The sequence below is a fragment of the Delphinus delphis genome, chromosome 19 (genome assembly GCF_949987515.2).
Source record: "Delphinus delphis chromosome 19, mDelDel1.2, whole genome shotgun sequence".
Taxonomy (NCBI): domain Eukaryota; kingdom Metazoa; phylum Chordata; class Mammalia; order Artiodactyla; family Delphinidae; genus Delphinus; species Delphinus delphis.
Window position 1 is genome coordinate 13,476,140 of NC_082701.1, and position 25,300 is coordinate 13,501,439.

A 25,300-nucleotide genomic window follows, 5' to 3' on the forward strand; every position below is an offset into this window, starting at 1 on the left:
TCCTGAAATATATCTTGCCTGGAAAAGAAATGCTAAAACAAGGTCAGATTTCTCCACCATTTGATGTTGTTTCAGGCTCTGGAGCTCGCTCAGACCAACACCAGAGTCTGAGGAAGCAGAAAAACCTGCTTTTGTGATCCCAGGGGTGGCTAGCTGGAGTGCCACAGCTCCCTCCCTCCGCCTGGCAGACCCTTATCATCCTTCCAGAGGCCAGTGTCCTCTGGGTTGCCTATGTCCCCCTGTCTCTCCCACTGGATGTCAGGTACCTGGGGGCCCCAGTGACCACCTGGTGAAGGCAGCCACTCTCATCACGCTGCACTCACCAGGCTGGGTCCCACTAGAACAGGGACCTCAGGGAAATTCGGCACCCAGGGGGCATTTGGCAGTATCTGGGGACAGTTCAGGTTGCCAAGCCTGGGGATGGGGGGGACAGCCACTGCCCAAATGCTGCTAAACTCCTACAATGCACAAGAGGGTCCCCACCACGAAGAATCAAGAGCAAAGCTGGTGAATCGGGTGCTAGACTAACTCTGGAGCAGGGACAGTGGGGACCAGCAGGGAGCACAGCAGTGATGCACAGGAGCGGTGGCCTCGACAGGCAAATTCAGAGCCTTTCTGTGGAATGGGTGTTCCAGGGTCCACCGCACACTCAACAGTGAGTCAGCCACATCAGCAGCCACAGTTGGTCCTCCCCTCCCCCGCGGGCCGCAGAAAGGGACAGAGTCTGAACTTCCGCAAAGCACACTCAAATCCTGTGGAGGGTGGGTGCCAGGAACATCTCTGACGGCCTCAGGCTGGTCACACAGCAGTGGCACGGCCAGGTGCCCCTGCTACAGCCCAGAGGCCATTCCAGACTCAGTCTGCACGATGGGGCCACAGCACCACCACTGCTGGACGGACCTGCTGGCCAGGCGCCCGGCCTGGGTCTGCACGTACTTGGGGTCTCGGGTTTCTACCCCGCCCCCGCATCGTACAGGCTGGGGACGCGGTGCTGCCCGTCCCCCTCCCGCTCGAAACTTCACTTTCCAGCCTGGTTCTTCTCTCCCGGACCCTTCTCCCAGTCCCTCACGGGCCCTCTCCTCTCCGCGGCGTCCTAGCTTGTCCCACCCTCGGGCCACACGCCCCCCGACGCTTAGTGTCCCCGCCGCGCCGCTGACTCCGGTATCCGCCGCGTCCAGCCGGGCTCCCTGGGCGCGGGGCACAGGCGCACTGGGCGGAGTTCCGGCGCGCGGGGCGGAGCGGCCGGGCGGGCGCCGCCCCCCAGCTGAGCAGCGACCGGGACCGCGGACTTGCAGACTTCAGAGGCTCAGGCGGCGGCGGCGGGCGCGGACGTCCGCGCCCGGCTCCAGCGGCTCCAGGGGCTTGGGCGGCCCCGGCTCCGGCGGGGATGGGCGGGCAGCCGCCCTGGGGGCGCGGGGGGCGCACGACCTGACCGCCTGGACTCGAAGCCCGGCCGCTTGGCAGCGCCGGGTCGAGGGTCTGCTCGGTGGGCGCGGACGCGGGGCCGGCGGCCGAGCCGGAGCCAGAGCATGCGGGGCGCGGCGCGGGCGGCCGGGGGGCGCACGGGGCAGCTGTGGCCGAGGCCCCCCGCCCCGGGCCCTGGGCCGCCGCCGCTGCTGCTGCTGCTGGCCGTGTTGCTGGGCGGCGCGGGCGCGCAGTACTCGAGCGACTTGTGCAGCTGGAAGGGGAGGTGAGTTCGCGCGGCGCGACCCCAGCCCTTGGGTCCACTCCCCTCCCCGCGGGCCGAGCGCGCGGGGGCTCGGGGGCCCGCTCTCCAGGCTGAGTGCCGTCCCCGCCCTCCCCCGCCCCCGGTTTTAGAACAAAAGAGCCCGCGGCGTCCCGGTCCCCTGGCCCGGCGGACGCCCAGGGGGAGGCGCGCCTGCAGCGCGGTGGTGTCAGTCGGCTCCAGCAGCCCGCTCGCCCCGCGCCGGACCGCGCCGCTCCCCACTTGGTTCCCCGAGAGCCGCAGCCCGGACCCCGCGACCCCTCACTGGGGGCAGGCGGGGGTCGGCCTTCTGGCCCTTCCCGGGCTCTGCCCTCGGCGAGGAGTTGCGCGCCCCGGGCCGGGAGGAGCCGGGCCTGCGCTCAGGGCCGAGCGGGAAGGGACGGACGGGTCCGCAGGAGGGAGCGGCGGCTCCGGTGGTCGGAGCGGGGGCCCTGGCGGTAACCGCGCACTGACCACGTCGGTGCGGGCGGAGACCCGCGGGCGGGCACCTTGCGCGGGGCGAGTTCGGGGCCTGGCGGAGCCCCCCGCCCCGGCCCGTGAAGGTCAGGCCGCCCTTGGCAGCGCGCGCTGGGCTCTGCGACCCCCCTTCACGCCCTCTGCCAAGGCAGGCAGCCGAGGACTTTTTTAAAAAACTGCAGTGTGACAGGCAAGTCACAAGCGTGGGCGGGGGTGGGGGTGAGGGCGCAGAGAACCTCCGTCCGCCAGGGCGCCGGCCCCGAGCCAGGCACCTCGCTGTCGGAGAAGACTGCTTGGGCTTCCGCAGTTGCGGATTCAGGAGTTCGCAGAGGGAGATACTAGCGTCTTCTTCTCCGAAAACGCTATGGGCCGGTGCTGCCCTTAGATCTGGGTGTGTCCCTGTGTCCCACCGTGCTGGGCCCCTAAGTCCCTGACTTCTGATGGGAAGACTCCCGCTGGCAGACACCTCATGCTGTGGGGTGTCACGGGGTTATTTTGAGTGAAGACAGTTTTTTCCGAGAAGGTAAGGGTTGTGCCACTGTGCTGGGTTCTGCGTCAGCAGGGCAGTTGCTGGTCCTCTTGGATACGTACAGACCCAGTTCTCTGTGGAAACTGGCAATTACCCTGCTCCCTTCTCTCCGCTTCCCAGCCTTCTAGAGTGAAGGTCCTGGGCTCCTGAGCTTGGGCTGGTGTTGCCCACCCTCCCTGCTGCAGAAGTTCTCCCAGCTCACACCACAGCAGGGGTGGTAGAGCTGAGACTGGAGCCCTGAGTGGCAGATCGGAGCTCTGGGGGAGGGTTGGCCTGGAGAATGCTGGCGCCAGCACAGAGCTGGCGGGGAGCCTCTGACTCTGACACACTCTTCTGGGGCTGCCCTCTCCCCCTCGCTGGTAATTAAACTCCCTGCTTTGCAGCCTCTGCTGGATGAATCAGTGCATCCCCAAACTGAGGCCTTGGGGTGTCCTGCTTCAGCAGATCAAAAACAGAAACCCAGTCCCACCCTGTGAGCTTGAGTTTCCAGAGGAGGAGCTGACATCCTTTTCACATTCTTGGAGGACCATGTGCCTGGAAGAGGATGCCTCCCCTGGAGCCCAGAGGGAGCTGTGAGCGAGGGCTGGTCAGGGGGCCAACCTGCTCCTGGACCACGCAGGTGTTTGCAGTGGGTAGAGGAATCCCTTCACCTTCCTGTTCCTGTGCATCCTCTTTATCTACTGGGAGAAGAAGGGCCACTTACCTGCGGCCCCTCTTCCTCCATCATTGCTAATGGACCCCTGGACTTGGACACCCTCCAGTGTCCTCCACTCAACCCAAAGGCAGAACCCGGCCAAGGGCGGCTGCAGTGACTGTAGGAGCTGTGGGCGGGATCTGGAGCAGAGACAGGGCCAGGTCACATTCCTGGAGCGTAAGCCCCCCTTGCATTGTAATTGCTGCCCCCAGTTATCGTTGTTTTCCACAAATCAGCTGACAGATTCTTACTCTGGTGCGCTGGTTTGCCTGCTGACTCTATAGCATTTACGACTTTTTATGAGCCCTTCTAAAGACAGCACAGGGTGGTGCAAACCCTGATGTGCCGGGTGGATTCTGATCCCCTGATAGGAAGGGATTTGTTTTTTATGACACTGGCCACTCACATTTGACAGGCCTAATGTGTTTCTGGGTGTTTCCAAGCAATTAAGTAGAAGGTTTTGAAATCCTTCTCCCTGTGCAGGGGCAGGACGTGCCCTATCTTTATTAGGCCCTGGTCATAAAGGTGGACCGTGAACTTTCCTACTGCGATGGGCTGGGCATTGCCGGTTATGTCACACCTGGGCTATCTCTCCTGCAAGGTGGGGAAATGAAAAGTAACTCCAGGCAGGAGCGCCTATTGGTTTCGCCCTTGATCAGAAGCTCTTCCTGACTTTATTCAAAAAGAGACCATCACTTCCTTCTGGTGACTCAGGGTTTGAGCCAGGCTATGGTTGTGAGTGGTGTGGGCTCTGCTGCCACCACACTGACCCTGTCAGACAGTCCCCATAGCGACTTGGAATTTGCCATCTTTCCCATAAAGGTGCTCCACAGATGTGTCCTCCTGGGGGGGGGGGGGTGACACTTGCCGACTCTTTTTTAATGCATTAATTCAGTTTAAATAATCCAAGATCAAATCAGTCTTCTCCGTTTCCTAAGGTTGAATAGAACCACAGTTTTTTTTCTGCATCCTATAGCTCTGTCATAACATCAGAAAGCAGTTATTTCATTTTTCTTAGTTAGGATGTCACCTGCATGTCATGTGAAGATTGTAACATACCATCATCAGTGACCATGACTGATGTGGTGTGTTTTTGCATCTCCAGCACTTTTGTTGAGCAGATGTCTGTCTGAATGGAGCTGCTGCTCTGATGAGAGTGTGGACGCTCCTGTGTTGGGTGCTTAGTGAGAGTCTTGTTGGTCCTGATGTTTTAGCAGAATGAGAGAGAGGAGGCAGAGCAGGGCCCGTGCAGGCTCCGGGGACAGGCTGGACCTGTTAGAGGGTGAAGTGATGGGCGCTTTATTTCTCACGTGTCCACTGTCGTTTTGTTCCTAGTCCCCTTTTAGGCGAGTGACGTGTGAGTAAATGGGTGCACGTGGTCATGTACGCAGGCTGGTGGATGGCAGCCCCCAGCCTCGGGTCCGCCTCCCCCTGGGCAGCATGGGCTGGCCATCTGTCCTCACGAGGGCCCCCTCTGCGCCTGCCAAGACGCGGGTGGAGGGTGGGCCTCCCCATTTCACCCTCCACTGTTGGGGTTAAGGCAACCTCGTGAGAGGTACCCACAGCCTCTGGTGTGAGGTCTCCACTCCCTAAACCCCTAGGTCCCCCTCTTCCCACCAAGAGGGAAGCGAAGCCTTGGAAGGGGTGGTTTTTGTGGGAGAGAGAGTTGAGGATTGGTGTCTGGGCATGGCGCAAGTGTCCAGCTGCCCCTCAAGGCTGGAGCCAGGAGAGGAGGGACACTGTGATAAAGTTTGTTTGGCTGCGTAAGCGCAGAGCTGATTATAGTCATCTGTGGCAACCACACACCATTTAGTCTAATTTTGTCACCCAGCACTATAATTATGCCCATCCCCTCCTATGTGTCAGATGAGCTTGTGTGAGTTTTATGTGACTGTAATTTGTAAGTCTGTTCTGTGTGTGCAGCCCTGCTCGGCGTCTGAGGCCAGGCTGCTCATGACCCAGGGCCTTGGGGGTGGGGAGTGGAGTGAGGAGGGAGTCCACCTCCTTGACACCTCCTTCTGATGTGGTCTGCAGGGTGACTGTGCATCCCTAGCTTGCAGCTGGCCGTTGCATGAAAAGTGAGGCTTTTCGGGGCCTGGAGCATGAGTCACCAACAGTAAATGCAAACCATATGTTATGTGTTTTCTCCTCTGCAGAAAAGGTTTCTGGTAACTCACTCAGGCCAGGGCTCTGAATATAGTATTGTTTATTTCACATAAAAATCCTAAGAATGTGGGTGAACCTGTCTGAGATCTGATCAGAACCAAATTTCATGTAATAAAACACTTAGTTGAAGTCACCGTTGAGTTCCCGGGCTGCTTGGTGTTTATGACGTAACCGTTACCACAAGCTGACATTTACATTACAGTTTTGAGTAGGGGAAACTTGAACGTTTTTGATGGTTTCAATTTCTCGAAAACATAATGTTATGACTTACTCAAGACCTGCCTCCCCAAGAGCATAGCACACTTCATTTTTTCCTGTTTGCTTTTTATTAGGAGTGAAACCCACTGGGCTCCCCAACAGTCCCCATCGGGAAGACAGGTTATCTGCGGACCTTTTGTGTCCCCCTCCCTTTGCTTTTCCACAATTCCTTCCCGTGTCTCCCTGTGGAGGACCTTTACTTTACCTTTGTGTCTTGCTTTGATGCTATTTGTGTTTGCTTTGAAAAAAATACTATTGGCAATGCAGGGTCTTCAGGTTTGCAAATGAATGAAAAAGCAGTCACATCATCACCTTAAGGAAAATATGAACACTGTGCCTAACGGGCATCCTGAAGACAAAACTCACCAACAACCTACACAGCCCCCCCACAAATTGCTAACATTCCCAGTTCGTTTAAAAGCTGCTCCCTGGAGTGCATTATTTATTATATGTGCATTGCATTCCAGCGTGCCTCCTGTAACTTGGATCTGCTCCTTGGTCTTCACACTCAGTGGGAATCTACCAACATTTCCTGGCCCTCATTTGCTTATCTGGAACTTGGGTTGGTGCCAAAGTCCCACTGGTGTTTCCCTGTTTATTTTTTGGAAGAGCCGTCTTTTCCTTGGTTCTCACCTCCACTGCACCCATCACTGCCCCTGTTCAGGGGTTTCCCAAGGACACGGGCTCAGAGGCCAACAGAGTGTCCAGGTGGCGAGAGGGTCTGGGAGCCAGAAGCTCCCACACTTACCAGAGCGCTCGGAGCCGGTGCGCTGGAAGGAACTGGGCGGGGGAGGCCGTGTGGCCACCCCTCCCTGGAGATGGGCCCTGAGCTGCAGGGTGGAGACGGTGCCAGCCTGCCTGTGGGTGAGGGGTGCTCGGACACCCGAGCAGGCGTCTCCCGGCTGACGAATCTCCCCCTCCACAGCGGACTGACGCACGAGGCCCACAGGAAGGAGGTAGAGCAGGTGTACCTGCGCTGCTCCGCGGGCACTGTCGAGTGGATGTACCCGACCGGTGCGCTCATCGTGAACCTGCGGCCCAACACCTTCTCGCCCTCCCGGCACCTGACTCTGTGCATCAAGCCCCTCAGGGGCTCGTCCGGGGCCAATATTTATTTGGAAAAGACTGGAGAACTGAAACTGCTGGTGCGGGACGGGGACCTCGGGCCCGGCCAGGCCCCGTGCTTCAGCTTCGAGCAGGGCGGCCTGTTCGTGGAGGCGACACCCCAGCAGGACATCAGCAGGAGGACCACGGGCTTCCAGTACGAGCTGACCAGCCGGCATGCGGGGCCAGACCTGCACACCCTGTCAGGTGAGTGTGGTGCCCAGGGTGGGGTGGTGGCCTCAGGGGTCCTCTCTCGTCTCCCAGACCCCCCGATCATCTCCCACCCCCACCTCAGCACAGCCCCTGAACATGTTGCTCGAGTCCGTGCTTCAGGCCTGGCAGGTCTGCCTGAGGGCGGCCGAGGGGCCCTCCCGGGAGCAGGTGCCCCGTTAGTGCTGTGGGCAGTTTGGACTTGGGACGATGGCCACAGGTCAGAGCAGAGCTGTGACACGGTCCTGGCCCATAATATGCTCTTCTCCCCTGGACCAGTTTTGACTGAGATTTGAAATGGGTGCTGTTACCATCCAAACTGCCCCAGAATCTCTTCTGACACACGAGTTGGCCGAGTGTTTTTGGCGTCGGCTGCAGTCCCTGAAACATTGAGTTTTGGGTGGAAGTTGAGTCTGATTCACGTTCCAGAGCCATGCAGAGCTGGGATGTCCTGAATCGTGAACCATTCCCAGGTTCACAAGCCGTTTTATCTGTGGGTGTCAGTGAGGGCACCGGCACCATGCCATGCAGGGCAGCTGAGTGGCTCTGATGACCTGGGAACCTCAGGTGAGGTACCGGAGGGAGTCTCTGGGTGGCCGAGGGCCGGTGAGTTGGCTTTAGATTTTCCTTCCCTTTTTTTGAGGCCAGCAGACAGCTTTGTGGGGCCCTGTGTGGAAGACAGTGTTGGTCTCTGGAAAGTTCTGTGGGCAGAGAGAAGTGTGTGGTCCCAAGAGCTCTCACACAGGGAAAACTCAGGGTCCTGTCTTTTAGATAGGGACAGCCAGGCCAGGTGCAACCCTTGCTCCAAGGCACAGATGACCTCGTGGGGTCTGAGCGCATGGGGCGTGGGTCAATGGGGCTCAGGTGCACCACCTGCTTCAATTCCAGAACTAGTTGGTAGGAAGATGCCTCCCAAGGGGAAGGTGTGAGCTCGGGTAGTGGTGGGGGCAGGTTCCAGGAAGGCTGTTCCTGCGGTGACCAGGCAGGATGGTGGTCAGTGGGGGGCGCTATGGCATTGAGTGTTGGAGGCGAGGCAGGGATGCTGCCCACACCCCATAGTGCATAGGGCAGCCCCACCACAGAGAATGACCTGGCCCCAGGCATCAGCACAGGACACCCCAACATGAAGAGTGACTTACCCCCAAGTGTCAGCAGTGCTGAGGTGGAAACACCTGGTTTGAGGGCTAGGCCAGCCCCCCCCAAATAATATAATTTAGTGAATAAAATCTTCCATTGGAAAAAACCAGACCTACTAGGATTTGAAATGCAGACTTTCTCCTGAGTGGGAATCTACACTTTATTGTTCTGTGTTCTTGGCTCAGATGAGTTTTCAAAACCTTAAACCTCTCTCAAACTGAACTGGTCTGTTATAGAGCTTCAGTGTATGACTGCCCAGGTAGGGCCCCTCCCCCCAGGGCCTGACTGCCCAGGTAGGACCCCTCCCCCCCTGCCCCTGTGCCTGCCTGGGTAGGACCCCATCAGGAATGCTGAAAGCTGCCATAAACCCCAGGACTTGAATAAAACTTTAACCACAACAGCCTTTATCTTGATCACCAGCGAGTGATCGTTGGCGGGGATGGTGGGGGGACGCTAGAGATAAACTCGCGATAAAAACAAAATCTGGAGAAACCCGGTCACCAAATTCGATGTCTCTGGCCATGGTGAGCGTTGGCTGATGGGGCAGATATTAGGGACTTGCTAACATTCCTTTTACTGATTAAAATGTTGACGGGTTGAGGCCATTCGGCTGCTGGTCACATGCTCTGTCCCGCTGGGGCTTTGTTCCACTTTGCTGGGAGGCCGCCACCAGGTTCTTGGAGGCCACGGCATAAGGTGCTTTCCGTGCTGCCCCCTGAGTACTCCCGTTGGCACAGACCGGCGTCTCTGGTGGAAAATCCACAGTGGGGTCACGACCCGGGGTGACTCAGAGCCTGTGGCTCAGCCCTAGGGACCTGAGACTTTGTTTCTTTCCCCCTCCCTGGGGGCAGGGTCTGTGCTCCCCCAGACCCCAGGTCTACGTTTCCAGGCTAGGGCAGTGAGTGGGTTTGGGAGAGGCCCGTGGGGTCGCAGGGAGAAGGCCCCGTGTGATGGGGTGGGTCGTCTGGCCGGGGCACCACACGGGACACGTGGCTGTGGCTGGATGTTGGGCTGCTGGGGTGCCCTTGATCCCCCAGACATACGCCTGCCTGGCCCTGGGGTGCCTCTTTAAATCTGGGGCTCACGGGGATGCCGGAGACCCTGAGGATGGTGGGGTGTGATTGTCCATCTGCCCAGTGGCCGGGGCGCTGGCCTGGGGCAGCACAGATACAGTGACTGTCAGAACGTGAGATGGGGATGCAAAAGGCTCCTAGGGTATGGGAGCTGCAGACCCAGCACTTCTCTGTCCTGAAGGAGACAAGGGCAGCAGGGATCAGGGAGGCTGGTGCATCCCTTCTCCCCAGGGATGGGCCCCTAAGCTTTTAATGCCAAAGGAATGGGTACATAATGTGGAATGCTGGTGCCGGCCATCTGGCATCCGTGACCTCCCCCGGACCAGGCCGGCTCTCAGATGGCAGTGCTCTCCTGTCTGGCCTTGGCTGCAGCGGGGAGACACCAGTGGCGCCGAAGCCCCAGTGTGTGTGCCGTGGAGGTGAGCACATGCCCGTGACCTGACCTGCTGGGGAGGTGGATGAGCCTTCTCCCTCGCTGCTGAATCACGAGTTCCAGTTTGTGCTGATATGAAATTAAAGAGGCACCGCGGGCTGGGATCCCGAAGGAGAGGTGTGCATGAGCCTTGCTCACCTGCCGCAGCTCTGGGCGGTTCCACAGGGAGTGTTTATGGTGAGCATGTCAGCCTCGTGTCCATCATGTTGCATAATCGGCTTCCTCGTATGGACTGGGACTCGCCAACAGCCAAGAAGAGGCCAGGACGGAGAGGCAGGCAGATACAGAGGGGCAGGCGGGTGGCAGGGGGACTTCAGCCCCCCGGGGACTCGGGATTTGGCTGCCACGTGGCAGGAAGGGGAGGACCTGCTCCCCCGCCCTCCCCCTCCTCCGAGGGCCTCGCCAGGCACCTGAGTAACACGGCACTCCTTCCTCTGGCGCTGGAAAAATCTGGCAGGATACAAAAGGCAGGCAAGTGGCCAGATGCAACTCACTAATGGAAGAAGCTCCAGGCCACACCTGGACTGTGGACCTGGCCAGGCTGTCTGGACCATCCTCCCCAGGGTCCCAGCACACTTGGGGAAACAGGCACCACCAGGACCCCCATTGCCCAGTGGGCTGGGGGACGCGTTAGGGTGGCCAAAGAGGGAGGGCGGGGGTGTTACTCAGTCTGGTTCTAGGGGACAGATGCAGACCCCGTCTCTGTGGTTCTCCTGGGGCAGCTCAAGGGGGCCCTGGATTCCAGCATGTTCTTTTACTACTTAGGGGCTGAGAAGCAGGGGCTCACAGGCTTGGCCACATCCACGCTCTGGGGTTTGGGCTCTGTGCAATGCCCACCCAGAGCAGGCCCCCGGCGTGTAGGTGAGGTGGCGGGGGGGACAGTGGTGTTTTAGACCCACAGCCAGAGGGGTGTGGGGGCAAGAGGACTTGCCCCTGTGCCGGCCGTGAAGGCCCAGAAGTGACTCCCATCGCTGCTCATGGGCGCCGGGTGGGGTGGCCTGGGTCCCACAGTTTCTGATGTGCTTCATCTCGCCATCCCCTTTGAAACCGCTCTGTTGATGAGCCAGGGGCGAATGGTCCCTTTGGGGGGCCTGGGAGGCGCAGACCCCCGCTGGGATCCCACTTGGGCACCTTAGAGTTTAGGGGCGGGCTTGATGGGCCGTGGGGCATAAACAGCGACGTTCAGAAGTGAAAAGAAACTTCGTTATTTCCTGGAAACAGTACAGGAGAGAACTTAATTTTTTCCCTAAGGTTCGTTTAGATTCCTGCACCAGTGCTTTTCCAGCCCCTGTAATCACTGTAAAATTACTTTTCATCTTACCCAGCTCTGGACTCTGGGGGTGGAAGGTGTGACTCCTCTGGCTTCCTCACCAGGAGGAGGGAGGGAAGGGAGTGGGTGCGGGCGAGAGAGCTGGTGAGGCTAAGCGTTCCCTGTGCCCGCACGTGGGAGAGGGGGTTTCACAGGTGGCGACCAGCCCTGGCCAGGTCCCACAGGGTCCTCTGGGGTGATGTCAGCCTGTGGCCTGGAGTTGGGGTGAGTGCAGGGTTGTCATGATGATCAGAGGAGGCTCTCTGCTCAGCGAATACCGCTCACATTCCGGCAGCGTTGCTCCCTTTCCTCCCCTCCCTGTTAAAATGCTTCATTCACCGCCTGTCGCAGCTGCACTGAAGACCCCAGAGGGTGTCTCACACATCGTGTCCACCCCAGTCATCCTTACCTGGGCAGTCTCACCCGTCAGACCAGCATCCCACCATCTACAAACTTCTCCTGGGCATCGGGCTACCCAGAGCCTGACAGAGGGATGCCGCCCTCCCCACCTGTACCTGCCGCTCTCGCCTGCATCCCTGCTGCAGCCCCCGGCTGGTCTCCCTGACCCTGTTTTTTTCTACTTCATTCAGTTCACTTTATGCATATTCCAGAGTAATCTTCCCAACGTCCACATCCCAGCCCTCCCCTTTCCGAGAACCACAGGCCAGAATTCCACCCGGCCCCTGGGCCGCCCCCTCCCCATCTTCCCCACAAGGAAACAAGATTTGATGTGTCAGAAACCAGCGCATTCCACTCGGCCTCCACGAGCCTAACTCCGATCAATAATTGTTTCCAGGTTGCTCCTCTTGGCGTCCACAGCCCGGGTTCTCCACAAAGGTGCCTACACTTCAACTTCACAAAGCTCAGAGTCATGAGAGAGTCTTGTGGGGGCCTTTGTTAGCCCGTGTCAACGGCACGGGCTCGCTGAAGCTCTGGGTGGGAGGGTCAGCAGGCTGCTGACCGCCGGCCCCCAGGCCCACCGGGGTCCTCGTACATCCTGCGTGGGACTGGGCGCGAGTCAGGGCAGGGAGCCCAGGACAAGCTCATGCCACCTTTCTCCCCAGCGGTCAGCTGAGGTCCCGGGGCCTACAACCCACAGAGAGCTCGAGGCTCCAGGCCTTGGTGATCATACGCACCCAGGCCTGGGTTTCGACCACGGTCTGTGGCCTGGGCCTGTCTCAGCTTCTAAAGAGCTTGTGTGGACCTTGCCTCCCGTTCACCCGCGCCTGGAGTTCGCATGGCCTGGTTCCGAGGCCCCAGGCGGGGGCCTCTGACCCGGTGGGCACTGGGGGAGCCGCCAGGACGGGAAGTCTCCCCACTGCCGCGGGCCCCTCGGCACACAGGCTGGAATAAAACGCCGCCTCTTGTGGGATGTGAGGCTCCCCGATGTCTGCGGGGCTGTGCTCCCCCTTTTCTTCACTCTGGGGTCTCTGTCAGGCCCTGCGTGGGCAGGAGGCCCCCAGCGGGTTAGAGGTGGGGGACCCCCAGTTGGCCACCCTCTTTTTTACGAAAGGCCTTGAGGCTGGGGGTCCACACTCGTGACAAAAAGCCACAGGTGGGCAGAAGGCTCCGGATTTGGAGCTGGGGAGGGAGGTGCTCCGTGCTCTCAGATGCTCCAGAGGCGTCCGACAGGCTGTTCTTGTTCTGCGGCTTCTCCTTTTTCCTGATAACTTAGCAGAAGTGCCCGTGAGTCATGCCCTCGCTGGACTAGACTGGGGCATGTACATCTACCCCCGCCTGGGGGCAGGACGGGAGGGCTGGTGCTCCGGGTGCTCATGTCCATCCCCGAGGGGTCCCAGGACACCAGAGACTCCCCCACACATATTCCAGGTCCCGGAGGCCCCTCCTGTTCCCTGTGCATCTCCCTGTCTCCTCGAGGGCCCCCGCGTCACTGCAGCCCCTGGGCAGGTGACAACTCAGCCCGTTTCGGGGGCTTCGAGGGCAGCTGGCCAGGTGTGCTGACAGTTGTAGGTTCATCCAGGCCCAGTGAGTGCCAATCCTGGGGACTTTGCGGGGCCTTCAGAACATGAAAAGGCAGAGGGCAACTTGTCCTAGTGAGAGTTCACGCCTAACATTTCTGTTGTTAGGGAATTTGGGCCCAACCCTAGAAACTAGAAATAGGTGAGGAAACGTGCAACATCAGAGCCAAATAATAAACTTATGTCTCCCCAAATCCACCGCTGAGTTACGAGTGCCACAGTCCTGGGGAGTCCCCAGAGCCTCGAGGTTTCTGTCTCCCCCCAGCCCTTCTGGAGGCCGTACGCCAGTCTGAGGCAGTAGGTGAAGGTGGGGTGAGATCTGTACCGGGGGGCAGAGGTCCACCAAGAAGGACTGGTTTGTCTGGAGTAATCAGCCCCCACCCCCACCCAGGTCTGGGGAGTCTCAGAGGGGATCCTGTGAACTGGGCTTGCTGTGAAAGGTGTCTGGAGGTGTTTGGAGGTGACCACCTGGCCCTGTTGGTCAGACGAGGACCCCACAGCTGAAGCAGGTGGACGTGCCCCTCATGCCCACCCGTGCCTTTAGCAGGGTCACCTGGTCCTTCTGGGCAGTGCCTTGACCCCTGTGGAATCCTGGTGGCAGATGGGGCCGTGGGGGCAGGCAGTGTGAGTGGGAGGCCCTGGCATTTGGGGGCCTGGCCACAGAGGCTGAGTGAGGCTCTCGGACAGGCTGGTGTCAGGGACGTGGCCTCAGATCAGCTCGGGTTGGTTTTGGCGCCGAAGAGCCATTTACCCATGAGCCCAGAGGCTGTTTGCCCGGCACGACTACAGTAATGAGCTAAGTGTGATCGAACGCAAAACCGCACTTTCCCTCCGTTTTCACGCCATTGCAGGTGGCCCAGGTGAGCCTGGGGCCCCTGGAGACGTTTCCCCATCTGTGCAGCCGAGGTCGAGGCCCCGCCTGCTCTTGGCACCCTGGTTTCAGAGGTGCGGGGCCTGGACAGTTGCTCCCGACGTCAGAGAACTTATGTCGTGTGGTCTACATGCCGTGGGCGGGAGGGTCCCATGTTCATGCACTGGCCCCGCCTGACCCTCTTCTCTCCCCACAGCCCCGTGCCGCCCTTGCAGCCACACTGAGGTGCTCCTGGCTGTCTGTACCAGTGACTTTGGTGAGTGTGCTGGCGGTTCCCGCCACGTGGGGGAACTAAACCCTCTGGGGGGAGGAGACTCTGCTGAAGATCCTGGGCTTGGCCCCTCTTCCATCACTGATTGCAGTCACAGGAAAAGGCCTTCCTTTCTGCTCCTTAGAGTGACCCCAGCCCGAGAAGGGACCTGTGTGCAGGGCGGGGAGAGAGCTGGGAATTCCTATTTAAGGTGGGAATTCCTATTCGAGGTGATACTGAGCATTTTCCTACTTGGCGTGTGAGTCTAAGTCCTGGCTCTAGCCTCTCCTCAGTGCCCTGCCTGCCTCCAGGTCCCCTGTAGGCACCACAGCAGGCGTTGGAGGCCCTGGTAGGGCCAGGGTCGGGATCAGGGACTCAGCCGCCTGCTTGTGACGTTGGCACAAACGCTCTCGAGTTAAGGGTGGCAGCATTCAGGGCGAGTTCGATGGAGCCGGCCCAGCGGGACCTGGCTCTGAGCGCCCCCAGGCTCCCAGGGCAGTTGGGTGGTGGAAGTACAAGCCTTTCTCCTCGCTGGCCCTGCACAGAGGGGATCTGGGGCCGGGCGGTGTCCCCGAACTTGTGCCTGCTCTGCCCTTCTCCACCCTTCTCCCTCCCATCACCTTCCTCCCCTGTAAGCTTCACCGTTTCTGTCTGATCTTGATACGGAACCGCGGCAGATCTTGAGTATTAACTGCAGTGACTTTTCTTGTTTTAACTTGAAAACTTGGTGCACGACGTGATTCATACCTTCTATTTTTCTCCACTTCTGTGGCTGGCCCTTGGTAGAAAAGCATCTCTGCCCAAGACGGTGTGAGTGGCGGGGACGACCCCTAGGCAACCTCTTGTGTGTGGATTGTGGTTTTTAGTGAAAATTTCTGGAAGGCAGAGTTCAGGGTCAGCTCCCGGTTCTGCTGCTGGGGGTGGGAGGTTGGTGCGTGCTGTCTGCTTGGCGAGCACCCCGCTGACCGCTGACCCTCCCCCCGTCTCCTTCCTCTGCAGTCGTCCGAGGCTCCATCCAGGATGTCACCCATGAGCCGGCGCAGCAAGAGTCAGCCATCCACCTGCACGTGAGCCGGCTCTACCGGCAGAAGAGCAGGGTCTTCCGGCCGGCCTCAGAGGGCGAGGGTGGCGGCTGGCGGGGGCGCGTCTCCACGCTGCTGGAGTGCGGCGTCCGGCCTGGGCGCGGTGAGTTTCTCTTCACCGGCCACATGCACTTTGGGGAGGCCTGGCTCGGCTGCGCCCCGCGCTTCAAGGATTTCCAAAGGATGTACAGGGACGCTGAGGAGAGGGGGCTGAACCCCTGCGAGATAGGCACAGAGTGACCGCTGGGTGACCGCTGCCGCAGCGATGGATACGCACACTGGGGTGGGTGCCTGGCGCTCCAGCTGGGGAGGTACACGCTGGTTCTGGCCAAGGACTCCCTGATGGATTGACTGGAGATGCTGTAACATGCCAACTAAGTTATTATATTTTTTTTAAAAAAGAAATGTTCATAGGAAGCAAACTCCTGTGTCGTAAAATGCCTTCGTGTGCCGTTGCGTACTGTTTTCTGAGCATCTGCAGTCACTGCATTTGGCTGGTGTGTTGGGTGAAGTGTGAGGGCCGTGGCCCACAGCCGATACCCGACACCAGGCTTGGGTACCACTCAGAGTTGTTTCTTATGATGGAAATTTATGGGACCAAATACCTATGGTTTTTTCATTTTGTTTTTGCTTTTTAAAGAATGAACTTTGCCAGCCATGGTCATTTGGGGGCTGCAGGCTGTTTCCATTCCAGGGAATAAAGACCAGCCTCTGACGGATCAATGGCGCGTCTGTCTTCGGCCCTGGTCGGTGGTGTGTGGCACTTACCTAGGGGCCCACGTCAGGGCTTCTCCAAGGGAGCCCCACGGCCCTGGCGTTAGGGACCTTTCACACTGGGCCGAACTATAAGTGAGGCTGTTACCCCCACGCTCGGCCTCTACCAGAGGTACCCCCCACGTTCCTGGTGGACCACCCCCATCCCCTTCAGCATCTGCCCTCCTCCTTCCTGTTAACCTAGATCTTGCCCTTCGACCTCAGCTTCCCCCAAATGCCCGAACCCAGGGCAGGTGTCTAGATACCCAGGGCCTGATCTGGGCCCCATATCCTCAAGGATGAGTCAGTGTCCTGCAGCTGCCGGAACAAATGACCACAACCCAGGAGCTTAAACAACAGACCCTTATTCTCTCATGGTTCTGGAGACCAGAAGTCCAAAATCAAGGGCCACGCTCCCTCCAAAAGCTCCAGGTGGAGACCCTTCCTTGTCTCTTCCAGGTTCTGGTGTTGCCAACAGTCCTTGGTCCTCGGCCTGTGGACACATCACAGTCTCTGCCGTCCTTTGGCTTTCTTCTCTCTGAGTGTCTGTCCACATTTCCCTCCTCTCTCTCACATCCACCAATCACTGGATCGAGGCCCACCGTGATCCAGTAAGACCTCATCTTAATCACGCCTGCAAAGACCCCTTTTCCAAATAAGTTCACATTCACAGGTCCTGGATAGATAGGAATTTTGGGAGTCACTGTTCATCCCAGTACAGGTGTTGCTGGGGTGTCATGTAATCAGACCTGAGCCTGCGATTCCTCCCAGGCAGCTGCTGAGATGAACGGACCTGGGAGAGGCTGACACCGGTCAGTGAACACCAAGCCAACTGCACCGAAAAGTCAGGCACACCATGGGGAGGGGCTGTATGCTGGCTCAGGTGTGCCCTGGCTCAGGTGTGAGCTGACATAAATGTGCCCTGTCTCAGGCATGTACCAGCTGAGGTGTGCACCAACTCTGTCATGCCCTGCCTCAGGTGTGCGCTGGCTCAGGTCTGTGGGCTCCTGCAGGTCACAACAAGAAGCAGGTGCTCAATACCTGCACAAGAAGAAGCAGGGTGGTGACCTGAAGCGACAGGGTTGGTGACAGGCACAGGTCCTACTGTGGCTAATGACTGTGATGCTTTATGCCAAAAGGATGCCTGTGACAGCAGCAGACGTGCCCGGCCCACGGTCGGGGAGGAGCTGACCCGCTCCTGGGTTTGTGCTTTGGGTTTCCTGGGCTGGTTGGGCACGCGGGTGCTGCAGAACCAGACTGTTGGGTTTCGGGGCTGGTGTCCCTCCTCATGTCGGTACAGGGACGCGGGGGTTTGCCCCAGGAGGATCCGGGACCTTGACCCCACGTGCTGATGTCCGGTGGACAGCAGCGTTCCCTCCACGTGAGGCCGAAGCCTTGTAGGAACACTGGGGGTGGCGGTCTCTTGGTGAGAGTCTGGAGGAAGAGCAGGGCCTGTCGGACATGGTGAGGAGAGGTGGCGCTGAGAGTCCGGCCCTGCAGGTGGGGGCCTGGTGCCGGCACGTGGAGCTCCCTCTCCTTGGCCGAGCAGAACTCCGGCAGCAGCCCAGGGCCACTGGGTGTTGGGGAGGAGCTGGAGAGGTCACCATTTCTGAGGGGGCACAGAGCCCCTACCTCCCTCCGACCATGCCTTCCTGCTGCCTAGAGCCCCCTTTGGGGTCTGAGGCCCCTACATGCCCCCGCCCACTCTCTGACACACCGTGGAGCCCTGAGGGGCCACGCCAGGCGCTCGGAGGGTCTCCGGAGGCTCCTTCGGGCTGACTGGCAGCTCTGCCGTGCGGTCTCGGCCCAGTACCTCTGTCTTGGCTCCGGGCAGCCCCGGCCACTCTGGGGATGGAGCTGCCAGCCCTCCTCTGTGGCTCCATCCAGAGGTCGAAGGGCAGGCGCGTAGGAGCCTTGAGTCCCGGCCAGTGTGCCCGTGTCCCACCTTCTTCCTGCTAAGCTGTGCCCCACACCCGCACCCTCTGTGCCCACTCCCTCCCATCCTGAGCAACCTGCATAGGTTGGCCAAGGCCCTGGAACCGCCCAGAAACACCTCCTCCTGGCAAGCCCTAAGGGGTGTCCTTATTCTCTCGGCGTCTGCAGCATTGGACATGCTCGTTCAGGCCCGTCCAACGACATCAAGATCAGGAAACACTTTCTGAGCCATTCGGCTGTCATGGCATCTGTGGGCAGCTCTTCTGCTTCCTGACGACTGCCCGGTGCCGAGGGTGCTTTCTTCTCCTCTCTATCCCGTGCTGTCCCAGAGACATACGTGGGACCCCGGCCCTGGCCCCCTCCTCCTGCTCGTCTGGGCTCCCTGAGGGCTCAGGCCCCTGCACCCCCATGCAAGGGGGCCACTCACCTCTCCCCCGACCCGACTGCCTGGGGAGTCAGGCTGACCCTGCCGCCTCCAGCTGGGGGCTGCTCATCGTGCCGCAGACCTCATTTCCAGCACCACGGTAACTGTCCGGAGGAGCTGGGGTAGGATGGACCACAGGTGTAGGGGCCATGTGCCACCAGGGGCTGGCCAGGACCCACACCCGCTCGTGTGACCCGCTGGGACCCAGGGGAACCTCAAGACTGCTGCATGTAGGTGTCCCTGTCCCAGCCTCTGGTGGCCAGGTGGCCCCAGGCGAGGGCCCTGGTGGATGTCCCAGGCCAGACTGGCTGGCCTGACATGCGCCCCGTCTCTGTGAGCCTCCTCTTTGCTGGGCAAGAAAGGGGCCTTGAGTCAGATGTACCTGCAGGGCTTTCCCTCCAGCTCCAGCACCAGGACCCTGCCCCGGGGGTAGCTGGGCGACTGTCAGTATGTAAACACACGGATGCTGAATCACTGAGGTGGCAACTAGTCCAGAGGGAAAAGAAGGGCAGAGACGGGTCTGGGGTGCAGAATCTGGGCAGGTGGGGGTGGCTGAACTGCAGTTTTAACCATGGTGTTCGAGGTGGGGTTTGCGCCAGCCCTTGAGGAAGTCAGGAGCTGGTATGTGGGAGGAGAAAACAGGCTGTGCAAAGGCCCTGGGGTGGAGGGGTGGGGGGACAGGGACAGGGATGGTGCACCAAGTGACCTTTCCCCTTGCTTTCTGCCTCCTGTCAGCACTGAGAAAACAACTCAAGTGTTGGGAGGAACAATTGGCATTCAACTCCCTGACTTCTGGGCCATGTTTCCACGTATGTGGTCCATATCCTGTCTGTCATCTTCACCCACTGTGGACGGCAGACAAGTGGCTCCCAAAGATGTCCTCATCCGAATCCCTGGAGCCTGTGAATATGTTACCTACAAGGCGAAGGGGAGTTAAAGCCACAGATGGAACTAAGATTGCTAATGAGATGGGGACATTATTCTGGTGGGCCTAATGTCATCACAGGGGTCCTTAAAAGAACCCTTGTAAGGAAGACGAGGCAGAAGAGAGAGAACCAGAGAGATGCGATGTGGGGACTCGACAGTCGGTGCTGGCCGTGGAGGTAGAGGAAGGGCCTCCAGAGGGAACCAGCCCCACCGACACTCGAGAACCAGGCGATGATAAACTTGTGTTGTTTTTGAGCCATAGTAAGTTTGTGGGAATTTGTTACAACATCTACAGGAGACAAACCACCCAGGTGCCTTCTTACCTGGGGTCAAGGGGACTTGGTAGGGCGCCTGGGCAGCCTGGGTGCTTGTGAATTCCCCCTAAAGTTGTGTGTAGAATGCTGTGTTATGCGTCTACCTGCAGTTCATAACTTTCATCTGAATCTCAGAGTTAAGTGATTCTGCACAGGTGGAGACCACAGGGCAGTTGTGGTTTTTCTCACTGATGTATGAGGGATCATGCTCTCTCCCCACCCCCACCCCCTCTGTCTCTCTGTCTGTCCCTCCCTCTGTCTCTGTCTCTCTCTCTGCTTGCCACCCCTGTCTCAGGTGTTTTCCCTCTTCTCTCTGCCACCTGACACTACACCGTAACCTGCTGCCTTTGAGCTCACTGCCAGGAGAGTCCGGTGTGGTTCCAGCACTGCCCACACCTGGGCTCACGTGTCCTGAGTCACCCTGACATCGAGGCTGGGGTCCTCTGGCGTTCACCAATCGGGATGGGCCCCCCTGGCCCCAGGGACCTCCTACAAGGCCTGCCTGTGGCCCCCTGTCTGCCCAGCACCCTGGGACCCTCTTCCTTGTGGGTGGCCCCTCGTGGGTCCTGCCCGTGCTGAAGTGCTGGGCCTTTTCCCCGTTGCTCTCTCCTGTCTGCCGGACACACCCCAGGTCTGTGGACCCCCCACCTTCCCCAGCTTCTCTTCTTTTGTGGCTGGAATTCGGTACCTCACCTGTCACCCCCAAGATGCTCCACCTGCCCTGTGTTTGGGCTCTACTCACCTGCACAGCTGAGACAGACGTGGCATGACAGGGTGGGCTCAGAAGGGCTGGGACTGCCACACTGGGGCAGTCGCAGGTACAGCTGTGGTGGGAGCCGGGCCTGGACTCATCGGGTCCTCGCTGGCCCACGGGGGTCCTGTCGTGGCCTCAACTGGCTTTGCCCCTGGGGTGGCCCCTCACCGACATGGGGACTCCGGAGCTTGGGGTCAGTAATGCCCTGAAAGCTCTAGTAGGAACCTACGGTAGGGAGCCCGGCCTGGGGCTTTCCCCACCAAACACTGCATCCTGCCCCCGAAATGGATGCACAGCCTTTTCTCACTCTCCAAGGTGACCCCCCAATGTGCCGCAAGTGCTGCAGGGTGGGAAGGCACCTCCCGGCAGCCCCTCGGTCCTTTGCCCTCCCCACAGCATTACGGGAAGAAGGGCAGGGTGGGAAGGCACCTCCCTGCCCTGAAAGGGCCCCCTTGCTCCTCTGTCCAGCATGCTCGCAACCCAGGAGGCTGGGGGAGGACTCTCACTGCAGGGTCTGCCCCCAGCTCCTGGAGGCCGAGGCAGCCTGCACCCTGGCCCCCATGGCCCTCAGTGCTTTTGAGCATGACGTGGGTATGTCAGCGCTGGACCCCCGGTTGGGACCACCAGTTCAGACCAGACAAGACCTCGATGGATGAAGGGCAGTGTGTGGAGGCGGGCGGTCCTGGGGGCGTCGGGGTGTGGAGTCCGTAGCCCACACGTGTGAGCTTGGGCTCCCGTGTCCTTCTGTGGGAGCCTTGCCGTGGAGAGTGGAGACCGTCCTGCATGTTAAAGCCATCTCCTTTGCCACCCGGGGCCTGGTGGCCGTGGACCATGGTGTGGGTGAGGGTCTCCCTGCCGGGTGGGCACACAGCCCTGACACCCCGCTTGTGGGCCCCCATGGCAGGCTTCCATCCCAGGGCATGTCGGCACCCCGAGAAGAGAATAGATTTACACCAGCGACACATGGCCCCTTGTCTTTTTAGGAAGGAAGTCAGAGGACATCAGGCTGGGCCGAGGTTTGCTTTATTTCCCGCTGGCCTTTCCCGCTCACTGAAGCCAGGCGTTGAAACATCCAGCCCCGCTCCCCATTGTAAATACATGAGCAACTTTCTAATTGTTACGAGGGGGTGGGCAGCTCTATCTCCAAACAGCTGGGAAAAGTCCAGTCCGATTGTCAGAAGGACACACGCAGCTGGTGTGGTCAGTGCCCAGAGCCACTCATGCTGCGGACTCCAGGGAGGGAGTGGGAAGCAGAGACAGAGAGACGTGCCACACACACACACGCACACGTGCTCACACACGTGCCCTCGCACTGACCCTGACCCTGGGCCTTGACCTGGACAGATCAGGGGGAGGCTCCAGGCCTGAGTCTCTGCCGGGTGGTGCTGTGCTTGGTCCCGTGCTCACACTCTGGGAAGGGAACTGCAAGAAGATTGCAGCCTGGGGGTCTGTGCGTGCGGTTGCATGTGTGTCTACACGTGTGTCTGTGCGTCTCTCTGTGGTGTGCATGTGTTCAAGGCTGAGGAATGCTGGGGAGGGAGGGAGGGAGTGCTGGCTACCCACCCGTTGTCCCTGTGACCTCAGTCCCACTGGGCCACGTCCAGGGTCCCCAGGAGTTTTGTGTCCTCATCCACAAATGGAGATGGTTGCATAAGCCCCTCCACCCCCCCACCCCTCGCCCCCAGCCCTTCCTGTCTCTGCCACTTGGGTTCTGGAAGGAAAGCTGGCTGCAGGGAGGGCCTGGCCCTGTGTGGCCGAGTGTCCAGCTGGTGCTGCAGGGCCAGGTTCCCAGACCCGCTCCTGGGGCTGCACCCGCCTGAGGAGGACAAGGGCTGAGTCCGGCCCTGTTGAGGGGCCCAGGGAGAAGGCCAGTGCGTCCCACGGGTGGGGGCGGGGAGCCCCTCATTAGAGCTGCAGCTGACACAGAGGCGTCCATCTCACTAATTGATTAAACTGTTTAATTCAGGCCCGTGGTGGGAACTGGCCCGGCCAGGCTGTCAGCTTTCCCTTCTGCACAGTAAGATTTGGGGCAGCTCTCCGCATAAGCAGTGGTTCTGGGCGTCATGTGACAGGGAATCAGCGGGATCGGTCATGCAGGTCTGGGTGCTGTCCCCTCCCCCAGGGCCGCCCTTCTGTGAGGCTGCTTTGTGTGGTCATAACTGGTGGGGCCCCAGAAGTGTGAGCTGACACTCATTCCGCCAAGTGCTGAGTAGGGCCTACTGTGTGCAGACACAATCCAGGGGCCCTGCCTGCTTGGAGATTCCACCCCAGATGGCAGGTGGTTAAGTGCTGTGACAACCAGTAAATGGGAGGGGGGAGGGTCTGTGGGGCTGGCTGCTGGGGCAGAGGCCAAGGGAAGCAGCCCTGAGGGGTCCTGGAGGGTCCTCTGGGGCAGGGACACGCAGCCAAAGCCCTGGGCACCTCGAACATCTACCTCCTCCACCTCTCCTCCCCCAGACCCATCAGGAGCTGCAGCGTGCAGGTCTGGTCTCCCAGGGAGGCTTGGAGCCCTGGGAGGAGGGCAGGGCCTCGGTTCCCAGTGCCGCGCATGGGGCCTGGCACACAGGGGGTCCTGTCCCTCCTGAGGAGCCTGCTGGCCCGTGGCCAGCGCTGCTGGAGCTGCACCTGGCCCGGGGTGCAGCCTGTCCTTCCACAGTCAGTCACAGGTGAACGTCCACCCAAGGGCAGATTGGGCTCCGGGGTTGGGGACAGACGCAGAGCCACACAGGGGACGCACCCCCAGCAGCGGCACGTGGGGTAGAGGCCTCGGGAACACGAGGAATCCGGTGTCAACACTGGCCATTGTGTGCTGCCCCCAGGCGGGTGGCGATTTACGAAAAGCAGCATGATTCGGGGCGTATCCGTGCAGGGAGGTCACGGCTGCTGAGGGCTTTGGAATTTCGTTTTCACAAGAATTTTGCTTACCAAGCCGCATACTTTCCTAGTCATCAATTTGATTGGGGTAGGAAGAAAAAAGTGCTTAAAAAAAAAAAAAAGCCCTGTGAGTTCTGTGTGAGGGTTTGGGAGGGAGGGGAAGGCAGAAAACTAAGATCTCTGTGCCAGAAAGGCAGGGGGACGTCTGTGTGTGTCTGTGTGTGTGCGTGGTGTCGTCCCCACACCTGAACCCACAGGGACCTCCAGGTTCCCAGCCAGACCCCTGCAGTGTCAGGGTTGGGGACCCCACGGCCCCTCTGCAGCTCCCCTGCCTGAGTCCTCGGTGGTCCTGTGGACCAGGGCTGGGGGGCGGTGCAGAAGAGCTTTCTCGTGGCCCCCATGCCACCACCCTACCCTGGCGAGGAGCACAGGGGCCTCCACCCCTCTTTCCCTTTTAGCTCTAATGAGCTGGACCAAGGGTCCAAAAGGAGCCCTACCAGAAGAAGAGGAAAATGAAGAAAATACAGATGGCATAAAAATAGTCCAGGGCACATTCTTGATCGTAGATAACTGGTGTCAGGCAGGCCCACCCACCTCTCTCCAACCATATCTTTTCCATTTCCACCTGGGCCTCTGCCTGGTCCACCTCAGCGTAACTTGGATGCAGACAGAAGCAGACATAGTCCCAGGCCAGGTGTCCTTGATGTGACCATGCCATCCATAACAAAAACAGTGGGACTTCTGCCGCTGCTCCCTCCCCGGCGCCAGCCCTGCCACCAAACACCCACCTACACCAGCATTTGACACCGAATCAAAGCAAAAAGTCAGGACACACGCTGACCACACATGTGCAAGTCGTTACCATCCCAGGGTTATGAGCTTATAAATCCCACTCAGCAAGAGGAGAGCTCCTGAGGCTGAAGGAAGGTCAGCCAAGCCCACGTGGCTTCTCCACCCCAAGTCCCCAGGTGGAAGCACTTTCCTTCCAGGGCCCCAGCTCCCGCGAGAGGCCTTTCTGCCTCTACCATGTAGAAGAGGCTGAACCCGGGCTGGCCTGCGTTTCCTGATGAGATAGCGAGCACGTTCCGGTGAGATGTGAGTGAGCCAGTCCAGCCGTCAGACTGACTGCTTCTTGTCCTATGTGAACTTGCCTGGCCTTTTGGGGGAGGTTGTGGGTGGAGAGCTGGGGATGTAAACCCCACCGTCTTGTTTTTCTTGGCAGCCGGGTGCTGGCAGCTACCCTCCACCCTACAGAGGGGCCTCCACATGCGCTGGCTGCAGATACCGGGGCGTATCGCTGGTCCAGGTGGGGCAGACCCTGAAGGTCCAGTCGTGGGGGGATCATAGGAGATGGGGACATGCCCCAGATGCCCCAGGCCTGCTGGTCAGAGAGAAGTGCAGCCTCCTCCATATCCCTCGTCTGAGTGGTGACACCTGAGCCCAGCACGAGGCACTTTGGGGACCTGGCAAACTGTCATGCATGGGGAGGGGGCGGGGCCCACGCCGGGGAAATGTTGGCCAAAATGCAAGGACTGAAGGATGACCCTTAGCCCAGAAAGTCTGCAGCTCAGGGAGCCAGGAAGAGGCTCAGTGGCCACAACCTCTCTCCCCGCATCCTTGCTGCTCCCAGGGTCCTCTGCCTTCTCCCACTCCATCTCATGGACTCACAAGTGTAGTTATTAGTGGGCTTGGGGTTGGAGCCCCCTCTCTCTGCCCACCCCACCTGGACAGCAGTCCAGCTCCCTGGCCCATCCCGGGACAATGAGGCTGCCTGGCCTGAGAAGCGAGTATGGACAGGCGGAAACAGGTGGAACTGAGTTCATGGTTACTCCTTACCTTCCCTCCCGGCTCTGGGACACGTGGGCGTCTCCTCTCAGGAACGCCTTTCCTGGCAAATGGAATTGGCTCAGGTGGACAAAGGGGAGGCAGTGTGCAAACTGCCTCTGTCCTGGCTCGCTGGGCCCCTTCCCTGGGATCACTTCCAGGTCCTCAAAAACTGAAGATGCGTATGTACTAGCAGTTCAGCTCATAGCAGGTTGCGT

At 59.6% G+C, this 25,300-nt stretch overlaps 1 protein-coding gene across 1 annotated transcript; it reads left to right on the forward strand.

Annotated features, from left to right (window-relative positions):
• The first annotated feature begins 1,326 nt into the window (after positions 1 to 1,326).
• On the forward strand, positions 1,327 to 15,994 carry METRNL (meteorin like, glial cell differentiation regulator). Its single transcript, XM_059998660.1, has 4 exons — positions 1,327 to 1,690; positions 6,755 to 7,140; positions 14,142 to 14,201; positions 15,195 to 15,994. The coding sequence occupies exons 1-4, from the start codon at positions 1,530 to 1,532 to the stop codon at positions 15,515 to 15,517; spliced, it is 930 nt and encodes a 309-aa protein (XP_059854643.1). The 5' UTR covers positions 1,327 to 1,529; the 3' UTR covers positions 15,518 to 15,994.
• The last annotated feature ends 9,306 nt before the right edge of the window (positions 15,995 to 25,300 follow it).